Here is a 16,426-nt window from a genome sequence, read left to right on the forward strand (position 1 = left end):
TAATACAGCCACCATCCAGACAGATTGACAGGAACCTCTGACTGGATGTAATACAGTCACCATCCAGACAGATTGACAGGAACCTCTGACTGGATGTAATACAGTCACCATCCAGACAGATTGACAGGAACCTCTGACTGGATGTAATACAGTCACCATCCAGACAGATTGACAGGAACCTCTGACTGGATGTAATACAGTCACCATCCAGACAGATTGACAGGAACCTCTGACTGGATGTAATACAGTCACCATCCAGACAGATTGACAGGAACCTCTGACTGGATGCAATACAGCCACCATCCACTGGGATTTTGTGCTGTATTGCCACCATCTCTCTACAACACACACACTCCTACTCTAGCCATTACCTGGCAGCATCCCCACTCACACCAGTTTGTGTTTGCCTACACCGACCCTCTAGCTGAGGTGTTTCAGGTGGCATATCCTTGTTGTCACAGCTACAAGAACGAACTCTTTGATCTGGGGCAACGATCGGCTCAAACATGAACGTCTTCAGTAGGTTTATTGGCTCCCTAACTAACATTATTTCATTCTCAGACTCGGAGCGACTCGGTAAATTCAGCCATTTTTGTGAGTTCCAAAATGTTCTCTCCTGACAGTGACGCAACAATGCCAATATGACGATTTACAGTTCGCCTTCGTTCTAAATCATAGTGTTTCCATTCCCCTTTAATGCCCATGAGTTTGGAATGAGATGTTCGATGAGCGGGTGTCCACATACTTTTGGTTGTGTAGTGTATATGCAGTGCTTCTGCGGACCCCACTTTGAGAACCCCTGTTAAAGAGAGCAGTGATTTCCACCGCTTAAGGCATCACAGCTGATTACACAAAAAACAATTGTTTATTACACAGCATAGTGAAATACAGCACTACCAGCAAGAACCAATGTTCTCTTCGTAAAAATAGCTGCCTGATTGTGTTGCATCTGTTCTGTTCCCACAGTTGTCATAATGTGATGATTATTTCTGTTAAGTATGTTAAACAACACACTGTTCCAGTCTCACCCTTCTGTTTATCTGTCTCTGTCTTCACCTACTTCCTGGAATATACTTTTTCTTTTGCCCGGCTGCAAACCAGAGGAATGAAATTACACCATACAGCACCATCATTTTGACACCCTGTTGCACTCAGAAAGGATTTCCCTATCACAGGCGAGGCTGTACAGGGGGGCAGGGGGAAATCAGTATAGGTTTTTGTAATGCCTCACACCGCACTCAGCTAACTTTTACTGCTTCCCGTTCGCTCTGTCAATAGGGCAACAAGGCCATTACGATAAAGCAAAGACACATTTGGAATCTAATAAATGCTAGAGAACAAGGTTATTTTGTCCCCCCAAAAAATGTGGTTCAGCTTCATCAACCCTATGCCAAAGGAAGGTGGGTTTATTGGCGGTGCAATCACCTAAATATTTTATAGCCCCGTAGGTGAGTCAGTATTCTACCTCACATGCTCCCTCTCTTTTCTTTTCTTTTGAGATTGGAGTTGTTTTTCATTATAACAAGTGCTCAGCATAGTTACATCATGTCTTGAGGTCTGTTGTCTATTTTCTAACCTGGTCTGTATCCCTCTCTTTCCTTTCTCTCCCTGGCAGTCTCTTTGGCAAGGATTTTTATATAATTGAATGACGTGCCTTTTTTTATAGTCTGCATCATTATATTTGACTCTTGTGTGAATTGTGTCCATCTAAAACATTGCAGCCATCAGACACAATCCTCATCTGACGCTTCTCGAATCTATCTGCTCGTTATACCCTCCCGGGGGTCTGGAGAAACAGCCAGTAATTGTAGACTGGACTGGAACTTGGTGTGAAACGACCTCCTGCTGGCTGTGTTCCCTCCAGGGTAGGGGGCCTCCGTGGTGTTTGTAGCAGAGGAACAGTACACGTCCCTGGGGTTCACTCTGAGCCTGTCAATCACAACCGTGTGGATCTGAACATTTCACACAACATAGTTAACCTGCACTCTCTGTGCATGTGTATTGTCCTGTCTGTCTGTCTCTGTCTCTGTCTGTCTGTCTGTCTGTCTGTCTGTCTGTCTGTCTGTCTGTCTGTCTGTCTGTCTGTCTGTCTGTCTGTCTGTCTGTCTGTCTGTCTGTCTGTCTGTGTCTGTAAGCACAGGAACAAGTGGACTGTAGTTGTGCCTCCTTTCCACAGCAGAGCTGATGAGGGAAACAGGGATGGAGAACAGAAATGGAATTCAATCTCTGACATGAACTGTTCTGTGTTTTGGGCTGCACCATACAGTTCAAAACACTTATTCAAATGTTCATTACGACTTGATTCCATGCAGAGACAAAGGCTGAGAATACAAAGGCATATACGGAAGCGTCTTATCTTATTGCTTACTAGAACTGAAGGAAATCAATTAGAGAAGTGTAATGAATACCTATTATTAAAGTCCTCGGGGCTCCCGAGTGGCGCAGCGTTCTGAGGCACTGCATCTCAGTGCTAGAGGTGTCACTACAGACCCTGACTCGATTTCAGGCTGTAAAACAAAACACTTTTTTTGAGGGCCTCTTCTTAAAAGAGGAGGATCCCATCAGCTTTCTATAGGTTAAGATTACTATATTTATTTATCAACTTTTTAATATTAAGCACATTGCTTTTCTTTACAACAGGAGCATAGCCTACCTGGCTGGCACAAAAATTAACCACGGGAAAAGCATCCTCCATTGGCTATATAAGTGCATAGATAATGGTCCATTCTAAATCAAAACTAATTTCACACATACTGTATATTATTTAGTGGGGCTGGGCGATATGACGATATATATTGTGTGATGATAGAAAAATGTCTATCGTTTCATATTATGCTCTATTGTTTATTTTGTTGTGTCGCAAATCACACTCTTTACGGCAATATTTTTTTCAAGTTACAGTATTTCCTTTATAACATTTTTAATGACATCACAAAATAACAACTGAAATTACATTATTATTCTTTAGATCGCCTCTTACCATTCCCCAAGTTCTATGTTAGAAATATTGTTCCAGTATTCACTCCAGAACGTGTTAGATTTTCAGCTGGAAAATGTTTGTGAAAGAAAGGCACATTCCTGTGTGAATTTGGAGAGGGATGTTCTCTCCAACATAGTGTGGGCTGTCAACCCCCCACCAGCTCCCTTCTCCCTCCTCTGCGGGTGAAAGCGGGTCTGGCTGAACTTATTTATTGCAAAGCTGATCTGACCTATTTGGATCCTTACAGGACAGTAAGGACAGTTAGCTTGCGAGCCAGCCAGCTAACGTTAGCTAGCTAGCTAACAGTACTCTTTAACTTGAAATTAAAACAACTTTCTGACAACATTTGAAATATGTAATATCTGAACATGTAGTTAACTAGACTATCTTACCCAAATACATGGATGGATGCTTCTCCCTCTCTGTCACGGATGCCATGGTTGCCTTAGTTTGAAGATGTAATCCGGAGACAGGTGTTTTATACAACAGCCTTCTGTGTGTTCTCTTTTCGACTCCGTCTGCATATTTGCAATCAAACGGCAGAATATCATACTCTAATTCCACTGTGCATTCCACTGATTTCAAAACTTTCAAAACAAAGTGGAGAGCAACACCTTTTCAGTTCTACTATGTAATATCTTTCAAAAAGTTATGTTAGAAGGATTACCTACATATACTGAGCAGCTCATGTTATAGACAGAAGCATGCTACATGCCAGACTAATCTGAACTCATCTCTCGGCTTGTCCAGCCCACCCATTAACTCAGGCAATCATGGCTAGGGAAGGCTCCTCACTTTTTCTGTGGCTTAACCAACTAGGCTCGTAATATAGCAATTTTATTTGTATTTACAGATTGCATACAAGTTTGATATTAAGGCACATGAAAGTTCCTGAAGGTATTTCTGCCAAAACACATTTTTATACAAATTTTAAAAGGTTTACGTTCAAATGGCTCTCCTGTGAAGTAGTGAGACATGACACGCCTAGTTTCCTGAAATTAGTCACATATAAAATAATACAAAATAATGCCACGGTATTCTAAGCAGATCTTGTCTGCTAAATTAACTAGTGTAGCCCACAGCCATATGCAATAGCCACAACAGGACCTAACATAAGGACAACTCTGAGTATGCAATTCTGTTCTTCTGAAATAGACTACATTTTCTTCATATCATGTTTCTTTAGACCTGTCTAAAATACATAATGGATTCATTGTGAAGGTGTTGGCTATATTACATTTCTTTATTAGACTTTTTAAAATGTAGAAGTTTCAAAGGTCTGCATCAGTGGCTTGTTGGCTATGCATGGAAGTCACAAGATACCAAACGTGTTTATGTAAATAATAACGGTTAATTACCGTGTACCCGGCAGCTGTTTGCTTGACAATCACCAGCTGACAAAATTTTATGACCGCCACAGCCCTAGTCCCAACATACATTTCTTAGATGTCAAAGTGGTAAATATCTCCATTTTTGGTGAGTGTTCTCCCCAGCAGAAGGCATACAATTTTTATGGTCTGTGAGCAAAAAGCCAGACAAGGGGAGTTGCTGTAAACCTGAAAGCACTAGTAGATATAGTAAGATGTTACTGTATCTACAGTCAAGGCAATCCCCATAGTACTGCTGTCTTGGAACCAGTATGAGACCTTCCATTGAATGTCAAATGTGGAAACTGGAAATGTTGATACTGAACTGCACAGTTTATAGGGGAAGGGAAATGGGGAGAGGACATAATCTCATTTTTATAAATCTTTATTATAAATAGGTGCATGGTCTCTGATCCTGAGGGCTTGTTTGGCCTTTCAACTCACACTGCAGTGGCCAAATGGCCTGGGGTTCTACTTATTAGTAATATTTCAAAGTCAAAGCTTGGCCTTACATGTTAAGAAACAGCATATGACTTGTGTTGGAATCCGAAATGATGTGCCTTTATTGGTTGCCCTTGGGCAAGATACCGTACTTAGCCTATGCCATTATGTTCAACTGAAATGCAAATTCAGACAGAATGCTGACACTTTTGTTACAATATTTGGTAGGTGCAGTGTGCAGTTGCCAAACAAAAAGGCATTTGGTTTCTGTTCTTATTATGCTCAGTTTGGATCTAACACAAATGCCGTATTCTACGCACACAGCCTGGATGTTACACACATGCCCCTCAGTGTATCCGTAAGCTCTCTCTGATGATTTCTCACAACCTTCGGCAGATGTATTTGTGTGAGTAAACCACCCAAGGGATCTAACATCTCTAACCCCCGCATTTGCTCAGTTCTGCCCAGTTTGACTCTACAGCACAGAAAACCCATTAGGCTTTATCAAGTCCCGCATTCTCAGTTCTGCTGAAGGGCACTGAAGTATTATCTTCTATTAGAAGACAGTAAGAAAAAAAAGTGGGGGGTGGGGGGGGATGTGGAGCTTGAAAGTGGTATAATTGAAAAAGATAGTTATGAGATAATCAGCTATCTGAAAGCATTATTCATCTTAATTAAAGGGTCATATTAAAGTCCCAGCTTTCATCAATACCTGAAAGTGGATTTGATTTGGGGATGGAGGGATAGGGTAGGTGTTATTTAACCCCAAGAGATGATGGGTTTCATTTATGAATACAGTAAAGGGTAATGTGATGAGCTGTCCTCCTACTGGTAATGAGGGGATGAGACCCTGTCGTGTAGTCACAGTGTAGTAGAGGTAGTTCATCGAGGTTCACTTGCATGGAGAGTACCTGCCGGAGACAATAGTGAAGTCGGAAAACACACCCATGAGTCATATTCACGACCTAGGTTCGTGACCCGGTCAGGGGAATTGGGGATCCGTTAGCTTCTCAAGCTACTGTAGAGTTAGAGTAAAGCAAACTGTAAGTCAGTTCTTTCAGACTACTTCAACCCACCTGTGTGAAAATACTAATAAAATATCATAGCATCAACTGCTGTCCCCTTGAGCAATATACAAAATCAAAAGTAAAAATATTTGTGTTTTTTTATTTAACTTTTATTTAACTAGGCAAGTCAGTTCAGAACAAATTCTTATTTATAATTACGACCTACCAAAAGGTGAAAGGCCTCCTGCGGGGACAGAGGCTGGATTAAAAATTTAAAATAAAATAAAAATAAAGGACAAAACACACATAAAATAGAGGAGTTCACTCACCTAACATGTCTGTCTTTCCCCTGTGTTTCTGTCCCAGGGTACTCCAGCCAGTCTGGTGCGTTACAGAGTGGACGAGGACCAATCACCTTACAGCGGTAGCATCTTTGACGTGGAGAAGGGATCTGGGAGGGTCATCACCAGGGTCAACCTCAACGAACAGCCCAGCGTCACCTTCAAGGTATGATGATGATGATGATGATGATGATGATGATGATGGATGATTTGTATAGTACAGTTGCACTTTGAGATCTAATGCAGACCAGTGCGTCAGAAACGTGCACAGATTAAATCATACTATGTCTTTCTTTCCTTTTTATATATATATATATATATATACTGTATATACACACACACACTGCCGGTCAACAGTTTTAGAACACCTACTCATTCAAGATTTTTTGCTTATTTTTACAAATCTTTACATTGTAGAATAATAGACATCAAAACTATGAAATAACACATGGAATCATGTAGTTACCAACAAAGTGTTAAACAAATCAAAATATATTTTATATTTGAGATTCTTCAAATAGCCACCCTTTGCCTTGATGACAGCTTTGCACACTCTTGGCGTTCTCCCAACCAGCTTCATGAGTTAGACACCTGGAATGCATTTCAATTAGCACTTGTGCATTCTAAAACATTTACGACATTGTACATTTATGGAATTTCTTTCCTTCTTAATGTGTTTGAGCCAATCAGTTGTGTTGTGACAAGGTAGGCGGGTATACAGACGATATCCCTATTTGGTGAAAGACAAAGTCCATATTATGGCAAGAACAGCTCAAATAAGCAAAGAGAAACGACAATCCATCATTACCTTAAGACATGAAGGTCAGTCAATCCGAAAAATTTCAAGTGCAGTCGCAAAAGCCATCAAGTGCTATGATGAAACTGGCTGTCATTGGGACCACCACAGGGATGGAAGACCCAGAGTTACCTCTGCTGCAGAGGATAAGTTCATTAGAGTTACCAGCCTTAGAAATTGCACCCCAAATACATGCTTCACAGAGTTCAAGTAACAGACACATCTAAAAATCAATTATTCAGAGGAGACTGAATGAATCAGGCCTTCATGGTCAAATTGCTGCAAAGAAACCACTACTAAAGGACACCAATAATAAGAAGAGACTTGCTTGGGCCAAGAAAAACGAACAATGGACATTAAACCAGTGAAAATGTGTCCTTTGGTCTGGAGTCCAAATTGGAGATTTTTGGTTCCAACGTGGGAGACACGTTGTGGGTGAACAGATGATCTCCGCATGTGTATTTCCCACCGTGAAGCATGGAGAAGAAGGTGCTATGGTGTGGGGTTGCTTTTCTTGTGACAATGTCTGTGATTTATTTACAATTCACACTTAACCAGCATGGCTACCACAGCATTCAGCAGCGATACGCCGTCCCATCTGGTTTGGGCTTAGTGGGACTATCATTTGTTTTTCAATAGGACAATGACCCAACACACCTCTAGGCTGTGTAAGGGCTATTTGACCAAGAAGGAGAGTGATGGAGTGCTGCATCAGATTACCTGGCCTCCACAATCCCCCGACCTCAAACAAACTGAGATGGTTTGGGATGAGTCGGACAGCAGAGTGAAGGAAAAGCAGCCAACAAGTGCTCAGCACATATGGGAACTCCTTCAAGACTATTGGAAAAGCATTCCTCGTGAAGCTGGTTGAGAGAATACCAAGAGTGTGCAAAGTTGTCATCAAGGCAAAGGATGGCTATTTGAAATATCTTAAATATAAAATATATGTTGATTTGTTTAACACTTTTACTACATGAATCCATATGTGTTATTTTGTAGTTTTGATGTCTTCACTATTATTCTACAATGTAGAAAATAGTAAAAATAAAGAAAAACCCTTGAATGGGTAGGTGTTCTAAACCTTTTGACCGGTAGTGTATATATTTTTTGTCTTAAAGTACACATGTACTGTACACCTTTCCTCACGTACTGTACAGAAATAGTGTACATTATCTGTGCACTTTATTATTAGTTCTAATTGGTCAAAAGGGTCCACATATTGAGCTAATGGACTCTTTTTGGAACCTTCTCACAATACTTTCATCATGTCCTTATTCATCAGGCCATTGCACAGACTCCACCTGTGACTAAACCAATATGTGCATGCATATTAAGTTCCTGACATTATACTCCCACAGAAGGTCATCTAAGTGTATGTGGAGCTGACCTCAGCTCAGTGTAACCTTGGCAGCGAACGGGAGGAGCATGTTGCTGAAGGATATTAGGTTGTAATAAGGATAAACTCTCTCTCTTTCACTCTGACTCTGTCTTGCTTTCTGTCTCTGTCTCGTCTCCCCGGTCTAAGAATGTTCGGTCGATAGATTCATACACTCTCTCTGGGTGGGTTGGAGCTTGGTTCCCAGGCCTGTTTGTGCCATTTCAAACTTCTCTGTTATTCATTGTCATGCATGCAGAAACAGCTGGCGAACAGGCATTGTGGTTTGATTCAAGAAGAAATCAGTAATTTGTGTGTGTGTGTGTCCTCTCAGTTGGTGGTGATAGCATTTGACGATGGAGAGCCAGTGAAGGAGAACCGAACCCTGGTGGAGATCACTGTCCTCCAGCCCTCCAGGATCCCCATCTTCACTCAGGAGGAGTACAGGTAACACACACGCACGCGCTTACACACGCACGCTCAAACGCATGTGTGCACAGTCACTTGAATATTACCATATTACCATATATATGTCTTACTTATATACAGCTCATTACTCAAAGCTGCAGGCAGGGCTGGGTAGGTTACTTTCTAAATGTAATCCATTACCTTTCCAAAATTGTAATCAGTAATGTAACTTTTGGATTACCCAAATTATGTAACGTAATCTGATTACTTGTTGATTTCTTTCCCTTTAAGAGGCATTAGAAGAAGACACAAAGGATCCAAAAATTGTATATGTTATATTGTTACGTACACCAGATAGGTCCAGTGAAATGTGTTGTTTTACAGGATGAGCCATAGTAGTACAGCATCCCTAGTGCAAATGAGGGTTAAAGTGCCTTGATCAAGGGCACATCAACAGATTTTGCACTTTGTCGGCTCGGGTATATACGAACCAGCAACATTCTGGCCCAATGCTTTAACCGCTATGCTACCTGCCGCCCTACGTTTTAGGGGGTCATCATAGTCGCCTCTGACTCGTTCAGGCAATTTAAACTTGAGCCTTTTTTTTCAATGCTGCATTGAATTCTCATAATGTATTTTGTTCCGCAAACATCTTTTCTGAATTGAAACGTAATCCAAGAAGTTAGCGTCTAGTTTTTTCAAATGTATCTGTAATTTGATTACAATATTTTTTGTTGGTAATATAACTGATTTACAGATAGTTGATTTGTAATAAGATTTAATCAGTTGCTCCACAATCCTGGCTGCTGGGTAGGTTTATCTGGTGTTGAGCTGAAATGCAACAACACCTCAACACACACAAGCACACCTTACACACCAGGTCACATCCTCCCTCCCTCACCAGGCCTTGGTAAATATTTAAAAAAACATTTTGAATAATGAATCCGCCAGCTTCAATTACATTTTGTTTGGCCCTGAGTTGACTATCTATTATTTAAAGCAGTTATTATTATGTGATTACATTAGCCCATGCTTGTGTCTCATCATGGGTGATGCACACAATGTGAGATGATGTATAAATATTTGTGAAGACAAGGGTTGTTCAGAGCAGGTTGTAAAAGATTTTCCTCGTATGCCGACTTTATAATGAGTGGTATAAATATTAAGGAGTGCTCGGAGCCAGAGGCTGCTGTAAACCACAACATTAGTTTTTCTTGGAGGGGAAAGCAGAGTTTCCCCTGAGTTTATTAAGAGAGTCTTTTAGCCAGATTACATTTTAAATACGTTGAACTGACAGGATAGTGGTGGACGGGGATCATGACTTCTCTAGCAGGGCTGGATCGCAGCGAGGCACAGCCCAGCCTGAGTTTGCCATATTGATATGTTGAAGGAGGGATTTGTATATATTTATTCCAATTATTATTAGCATTGTGGCTGGAGCAGGATTGAGAAAGTCTTGGTTTTGACGAGATATTGCGGCTTCTCTGAGTGTGAGATACACCAACTCTGACATTCATCAAATGTTTTGTTGTATGCTAATATTGAACAGCAGGTGGTATTAGCTGTGAGGTACCAGTCAGTGTATTATGTATCCTACTGTCCCTTGGAGCTTATTAAGTAAAGCTTGTTAGCGGCGAATTGATTTCTAACTGTCAGTCATGGCATAGAATCATGGCAAAATGTGTCATTTCTAATAGAGTTGGACATGCCTTGCTCACATTAGGGAGAGCATTTCATAAGGTCAGCTCATAGTGTTGAGCTTCTGTTTTGTGCTCACTTTACAGTAGTTGCTCGATCTTGTGTAAACTGTATGTCAGAAAGTGCTGTGTGCGTCTGCCTGTCTGCTTGTCTGCCTGTCTGTCTGTCTGTCTGTCTGTCTGTTGTGTACTATGTTTATAACTACGTGCATTCACTATTAGGAATGTGTGTGTGTGTGTGTTCTGTTTCTTTTCCCATGCTCATGTTCTCTCTATTCCAGGCATTATCTTATGATTGATCAATGCAATATACATTCCCAGCGGTGTGTCTGATGAAGGGCCTTAGATTAGCTTGTGAATGAGTGTTATGTCCTACACACACAGAAGGTTAGGATGGCTGGCACGGCACCCCTGTTGGGCGTAGCATTGCTGATGCTTACCATCCACGGCGACAGCCCCAACATAAATGATGACCCATAAAAGCATTAGCCAGGTGCTAGCTCTTCCCTGCTGTACAGGAGCGCACCAAGAGGGCCTCCAATCTGGTCTTCACCTCCCTACTGGACAATAGAGTGCTCCATCTTTCCTCCTCACTTCATCTTCCTCTCTCTAAGGATCCTTCACAACACAAATCATGCTCTACATGTCCACAGAAGATGCTGTTTGTCTAACCAAAGCCCGTTAGCGGTAGCAGCAATCAGGAAGGCTGTGCCAAAAGCTCCACATCACACAATTAAAACAGTTATGTGGCTGGCTTAATGCTTTCAGGGTTTTATTGTTAGTCCCCTCCATCTGTTTTGGGGAGATGAACATCTCCCAGTCATGGTTGGAGAAAACAAATGGCACGTACTGTACAGTATTGTACTGTAGCACATTGTACCTTGGCTTTCAAAATAAATAAAAAATAATAACCTTTATTTAACTAAGCAAGTAAGTTAAGAACAAATTCTAATTTACAATGGCGGCCTACACCGGGCAAACCCGGACGACGCTGGGCAAATTGTGCGCCGCCCTATGGGACTCTCAATCACAGCCGGTTGTGATACAGCCTAGATTCAAACCAGGGTGTCTGTAGTGACCTCTGCACCACTTGGAAGCTTGTGTTGTTGAAATTCTGAGCACCAGTTTGTTTGTTTATAATATTACATGTAGCAGTAATTACAGAAGTCTTACAACAATTAGGCTACACCATCTGCAATGATACACTGTGTACAGTAGAGTTGAAAAATTGACAGATTCCTTCATTTTATACTCAAGTTTAAATAACAATGGAATGCATGAACAGTAAGTTTATATTTATGTAATGTGTTAATGTAATGATGTTGATGTATGATGTAATGTTGAATAGCACATTATTGTTGTACATTCATGAATTACATCAAGTTTGAATTCAAATCATATTCGAATCAAAACATAGATACAATTTACTAGGAAAACAAGTTAACAGGCTTTATAACCAAGGGCCCATTGCAAGAACAATTCTTCCTGTTTGAAACCTTTCACTTAATTACAATGATGGCCTTTAGATGGAACTCACAAACACATCCCTGTGGGGAAGTTTTCAGCACTGGGCACAGGACAGCAATTCATTTATTTTTCCCAGCATGTCTGACTGCAGGAGAGGAGCGGTAAGCTTTTTTCTAAGCCGGGAATCCCTACTGTACTCTATGGAGGGGAGGCTACTTTACTTTACTGGTCCCATGTAGCAGACCTTCAGCTTAAAAGCATCTTTAATTTAGGCCTGCTGCTTATCTCACACAGCACTTCGCCTGAGCTGAGGGTTGAGAGCTGCAGGATGGGGATGGATGCTCTAAATCACAGGACACTAAGCCTCGCCACTTCTCACTTTGTCATTTTAATGATCACAGCAATTATAGCCTCCCTTTCTTTCTCCTCTCTCTCTATCTCTCTCTTCTCTCTCTCTCTCTCTCTCTCTCTCTTCTGTCTCTCTCTCTCTTTCTCTCTCTCTTTCTCTCTCTCTCTCTCTTTTTCTCTCTCTCTTTCTCCTCTCTCTCGCTCTCTTTCTCTCTCTCTTTCTCTCTCACTTTCTCTCTCAATTCAATTATATTCAATTTTCTCTCTTTCTCCCCTCTCTCTTTCTCCCCTCTCTCTTTCTCCTCTCTCAATTCAATTCTATTCAATTTTCTCTCTCTCTCTCTCTCTTTCTCCTCTCTCAATTAAATTCTATTCAATTCTCTCTCTCTTTCTCTCTCTCTCTCTCTCTCTTTCATCTCTCTCTCTCTCTCTCTCTCTCTCTCTCTTTCCTCTCTATCTCTCTCTCTCTTTCTCTCTCTCTCTCTTTCTCTCTCTCTCTTTTTCTCTCTCTCTTTCTCCTCTCTCTCTCTCTTTCTCTCTTTCTCTCTCTTTATCTCTCTCTTATCTCTCAATTCAATTATATTCAATTTTCTGTCTTTCTCCCCTCTCTCTTTCTCCTCTCTCAATTCAATTCTATTCAATTTTCTCTCTCTCTCTTTCTCCTCTCTCAATTCAATTCTATTCAATTTTCTCTCTCTCTTTCTCCTCTCTCAATTCAATTATCTTTCTCTCTCTTTCTCCTCTCTCAATTCAATTATCTCTCTCTCTCTTTCTCCTCTCTCAATTCAATTATCTCTCTCTCTTTCTCCTCTCTCAATTCAATTATCTCTCTCTCAATTCAATTCTCTCTCTCTCTCTCAATTCAATTCTCTCTCTCAATTCAATTCAATTCAATTCAATTTGCTTTATTGGCATGACGTAACAATGTACATATTGCCAGAGCTTATTTTGGATATTTACAATATGAACAAATAAAAAAATTAGTACCAAAATTGTCAACGGAACAACAGTGACAACAATAACCAAGGGTCAAAATAACCATACATTGAACAATAACAATAAGCATACAGTAGAGTACATGTGCAGGTTGATTGGTCTGTCAGACACTGTCCCTCAACCTATGGCAGGCAGCAATGTAGTGCGCTGCCAACCCACAGCTCTCTGCGTCCTCCCCCAACAGTAGCCTACTCTCATCAGAGAGGTCTTTGAAACCTTGAATAAGGGTTTCAAATTTGGGGAAATGACACTCTCGAATTGTTTTATATTTTTTACATTTTGTCAGGAAATGCAGCTCCGTCTCAGGTTCTGCTGTTGTGCAGTGGTTGCACAGCCTTTCTTCTACAGGGAGTCAGGTTTTCCTGTGTGTAACCCTTATCAATGGCAAGGCTGTGCTCACTGAGCCTGTACTTTGTCAAGGTTTTTCTAAGGTTTTGATCAGTAACCATGGTCAAATATTTAGCCACAGTGTACTGTCGACTTAGGGCCAGATAGCACTGCATTTTGCATTGTGTTTGTGCTTGTGTTTCCCAATAAGCAATATAGTTTTGTTTCGACTGTGTTGTAATTTGGTTTATCCTGATTGATTGGATGTTCTGGTCCTGAGGCTTCAGTGTGTTAGTAGAACAGGTTTGTGATCTCAGCCCCAGGACCAGCTGGATGAGGGGACTCTTTTCTTTGCTCAGCTCTTGGCATTGCAGGGCTTGGTAATGATATGAAAGGGGGTCACTGTATTTTAGATGTTTCCAAAACTTAATTGCTCTTTTTTGAGTTATTTATTATTAGTGGATATTGGCCTAATTCTGCCCTGCATGCATTGTTTGTAGTTTTCCTTTGTAGTTTTTCTTTGTATGATTATCTTGCAGAACTCTGCATGCAGGGTTTCAATGGGGTGGTTGTCCCATTTGATGAAATCTTGTTCTGCAAGTGGACCCCACACCTCGCTGCCATAAAGTGCAATTGGTTCAATGACACATTCAATTAGTTTTAGACATATTTTAATATGTATTTCAATTTGAATGAGCTTTTTAAAGGCGTAGAATGCCCTGCGTGCTTTCTCTCTCAGTTCATTCACTGCCTCATTAAAGTGTCCAGTTGAGCTTACTTTTACAGTAACTGTAGTGTGTGCAGTACTCTATATATATTTTGTACCAATTGAGAACTTTGGTCTAATTCCTCGAGATCTGGATTTTCTCTGGAAAATCATTATTTTAGTATTTTTGGGGTTTACTGCCAGGGCCCAGGTCTGGCAGTACTGCTCTAGCAGGTCCAGGCTCTGCAGTAGGCCATGTGCTGTGGGTGACAGCAGGCATAGGTCATCTGCGAAGAGTAGGCATTTAACTTCTGAATTGTTGAGACTAACACCAGGGGCTGAGGATTTTTCTAGAATAGTAGCCAATTCGTTGATGTACATATTGAAGAGTGCAGGGCTCAGATTGCAACCCTGACGAAGGCCCCACCCCTGGTTAAAGAATTCTGTTATTTTCTTGCCAATTTTAATGCTGCATGTATTGCCAGTATACATTGATTTAATTATGTCATGTATTTTACCCCCTACACCACTTTCAATAACTTTATAGAACAGTCCTCTATGCCAAATATAATCAAATGCTTTTTGGAAGTCGATAAAGCAAGCATATATTTTGGTATTATTTTGGTGTACATGTTTATCTATCAGGGTGTGTAGGGTGTAAATATGATCAGTTATGCCATGTTTTGGTATAAATCCAATTTGGATTTTACACAAGACATTGTGCTTATTAAGGAAGTTTAGAACTCTTACATTTATAATACTACAGGAAACCTTCCCCTTGTTACTGTTCACACAAATGCCTCTGTAATTGTTAGGGTCAAATTTGTCTCCGTTTTTAAAGATTGGGGTTATGAGTCCTTGATTCCAGATGTCAGGGAAATAACCTACACTCAGGATCAAATTAAACAGTTTTAATATAGCGAATTGAAATTTTGCACTAGTGAGTTTGAGCATCTCATTTAGGATGCCATCAGGGCCACATGCGTTTTTTAAATTTGAGAGCTTGAAGTTTCTTATAGAGCTCCTGGTCAGTTATATGGGGAGTCCAATGGATTTTGATTGTCCTTTATAGCTTTTTCTAATCTGTTCTCATGAATTTGGCGTTGTTCTGCGTTTGTGTCAATTTGAACGGTGTAGTAGAGTGTTTTAAAATGGGTTGTCCATATGTCACCATTTTGTATCGCTAATTCCTCATTTAGATTTGGTTAGTTTTTTCCAATTTTGCCAGGAGTTGTTTGTGTTTATGGACTCCTCAATTAGTGTCAGCTGCTTGCTGTTGTACTGTGCATTTTTGGTTCTGAGTGTACGTTTATAGAGTTTTAAAGTCTCACAGTAATAAAGGTGTAATTCACCATTATTCGGCTCTAAGTGTTCTAAGTTTTTTCCTTATAATTTTACAATCTGCATCAAACCAGTCGTCATCTGTGGTCTTTTTTGTTTTGTTTTTTATCAATTTCAATTGTGCTTCTTTTACCGTTTGCCTGAATATATAGTTGATGTTTTTTACTGCTAGATTGATGCCTTCTTCACTGTGAGTGAATGTGGTATCCAGAAAGTTATCTAAGAGTGTCTGGATGTTTTGGTTACAGGTTGCTTTCTGGTATTCTTCTGTGTTGTTTTGGGCCCATCTGTATGAATTTCTGATGTTGTACAGCTTACTGGGCTGTGAATGTCTGGTTGTTTCCATGTCTGTTCTTTTGAGGAATAACTTAATTTAGCTGTGATCAGACAGAGGTGTTAGTGGCTTGACAGTGAATGAGCTGAGAGAGAAAGGGTCAATGTCTGTAATCAATCATATAGTCTAGTCTAGTTTCTATGTGGGAGATTAAGACAGTTAGAAACAGTATGGCCTGTAATAAAGCTGTCCCCTCGTGTGGTTGTTAGATCAGGTAGTGTTCCTGTGCGTGCATTTGTGTCCCCACAGATGAGCACATTTCCCTGGGCCTGGAAATGGCACGTCTCTTCCTCAAGGGTGGGGAAGATCTCCTCTGAGTAATATGGGGATTCTGGGGGGGGGATATATATTGCGCAAAGGAACACATCTTTTTCTGTCAGTACAAGTTCTTTTTTCAGTTTTAACCAAATGTGATATTTACCAATTTTGAGGGGATCAATGTGTGTGTGTGTGTGTGTGTGTGTGTGTGTGTGTGTGTGTGCATGCATGTGTGTG

The 16,426-nt window shown here is 40.6% G+C and overlaps 1 protein-coding gene across 4 annotated transcripts in view; it reads left to right on the forward strand.

Moving 5' to 3' along the window:
- The window catches only part of LOC112253027 (protocadherin-15), a 285,586-nt gene that overhangs the window by 203,464 nt on the left and 65,696 nt on the right, over positions 1 to 16,426 (forward strand). For all 4 annotated transcript variants that reach the window (XM_042323590.1, XM_042323591.1, XM_024424883.2 and 1 more), the window contains 2 exons: positions 6,162 to 6,302; positions 8,642 to 8,754. In XM_042323590.1, the coding sequence (XP_042179524.1) occupies positions 6,162 to 6,302; positions 8,642 to 8,754 (254 nt within the window). The remainder of the gene's footprint in view (positions 1 to 6,161; positions 6,303 to 8,641; positions 8,755 to 16,426) is intronic.

This window comes from Oncorhynchus tshawytscha, linkage group LG06, assembly GCF_018296145.1.
Source record: "Oncorhynchus tshawytscha isolate Ot180627B linkage group LG06, Otsh_v2.0, whole genome shotgun sequence".
Taxonomy (NCBI): domain Eukaryota; kingdom Metazoa; phylum Chordata; class Actinopteri; order Salmoniformes; family Salmonidae; genus Oncorhynchus; species Oncorhynchus tshawytscha.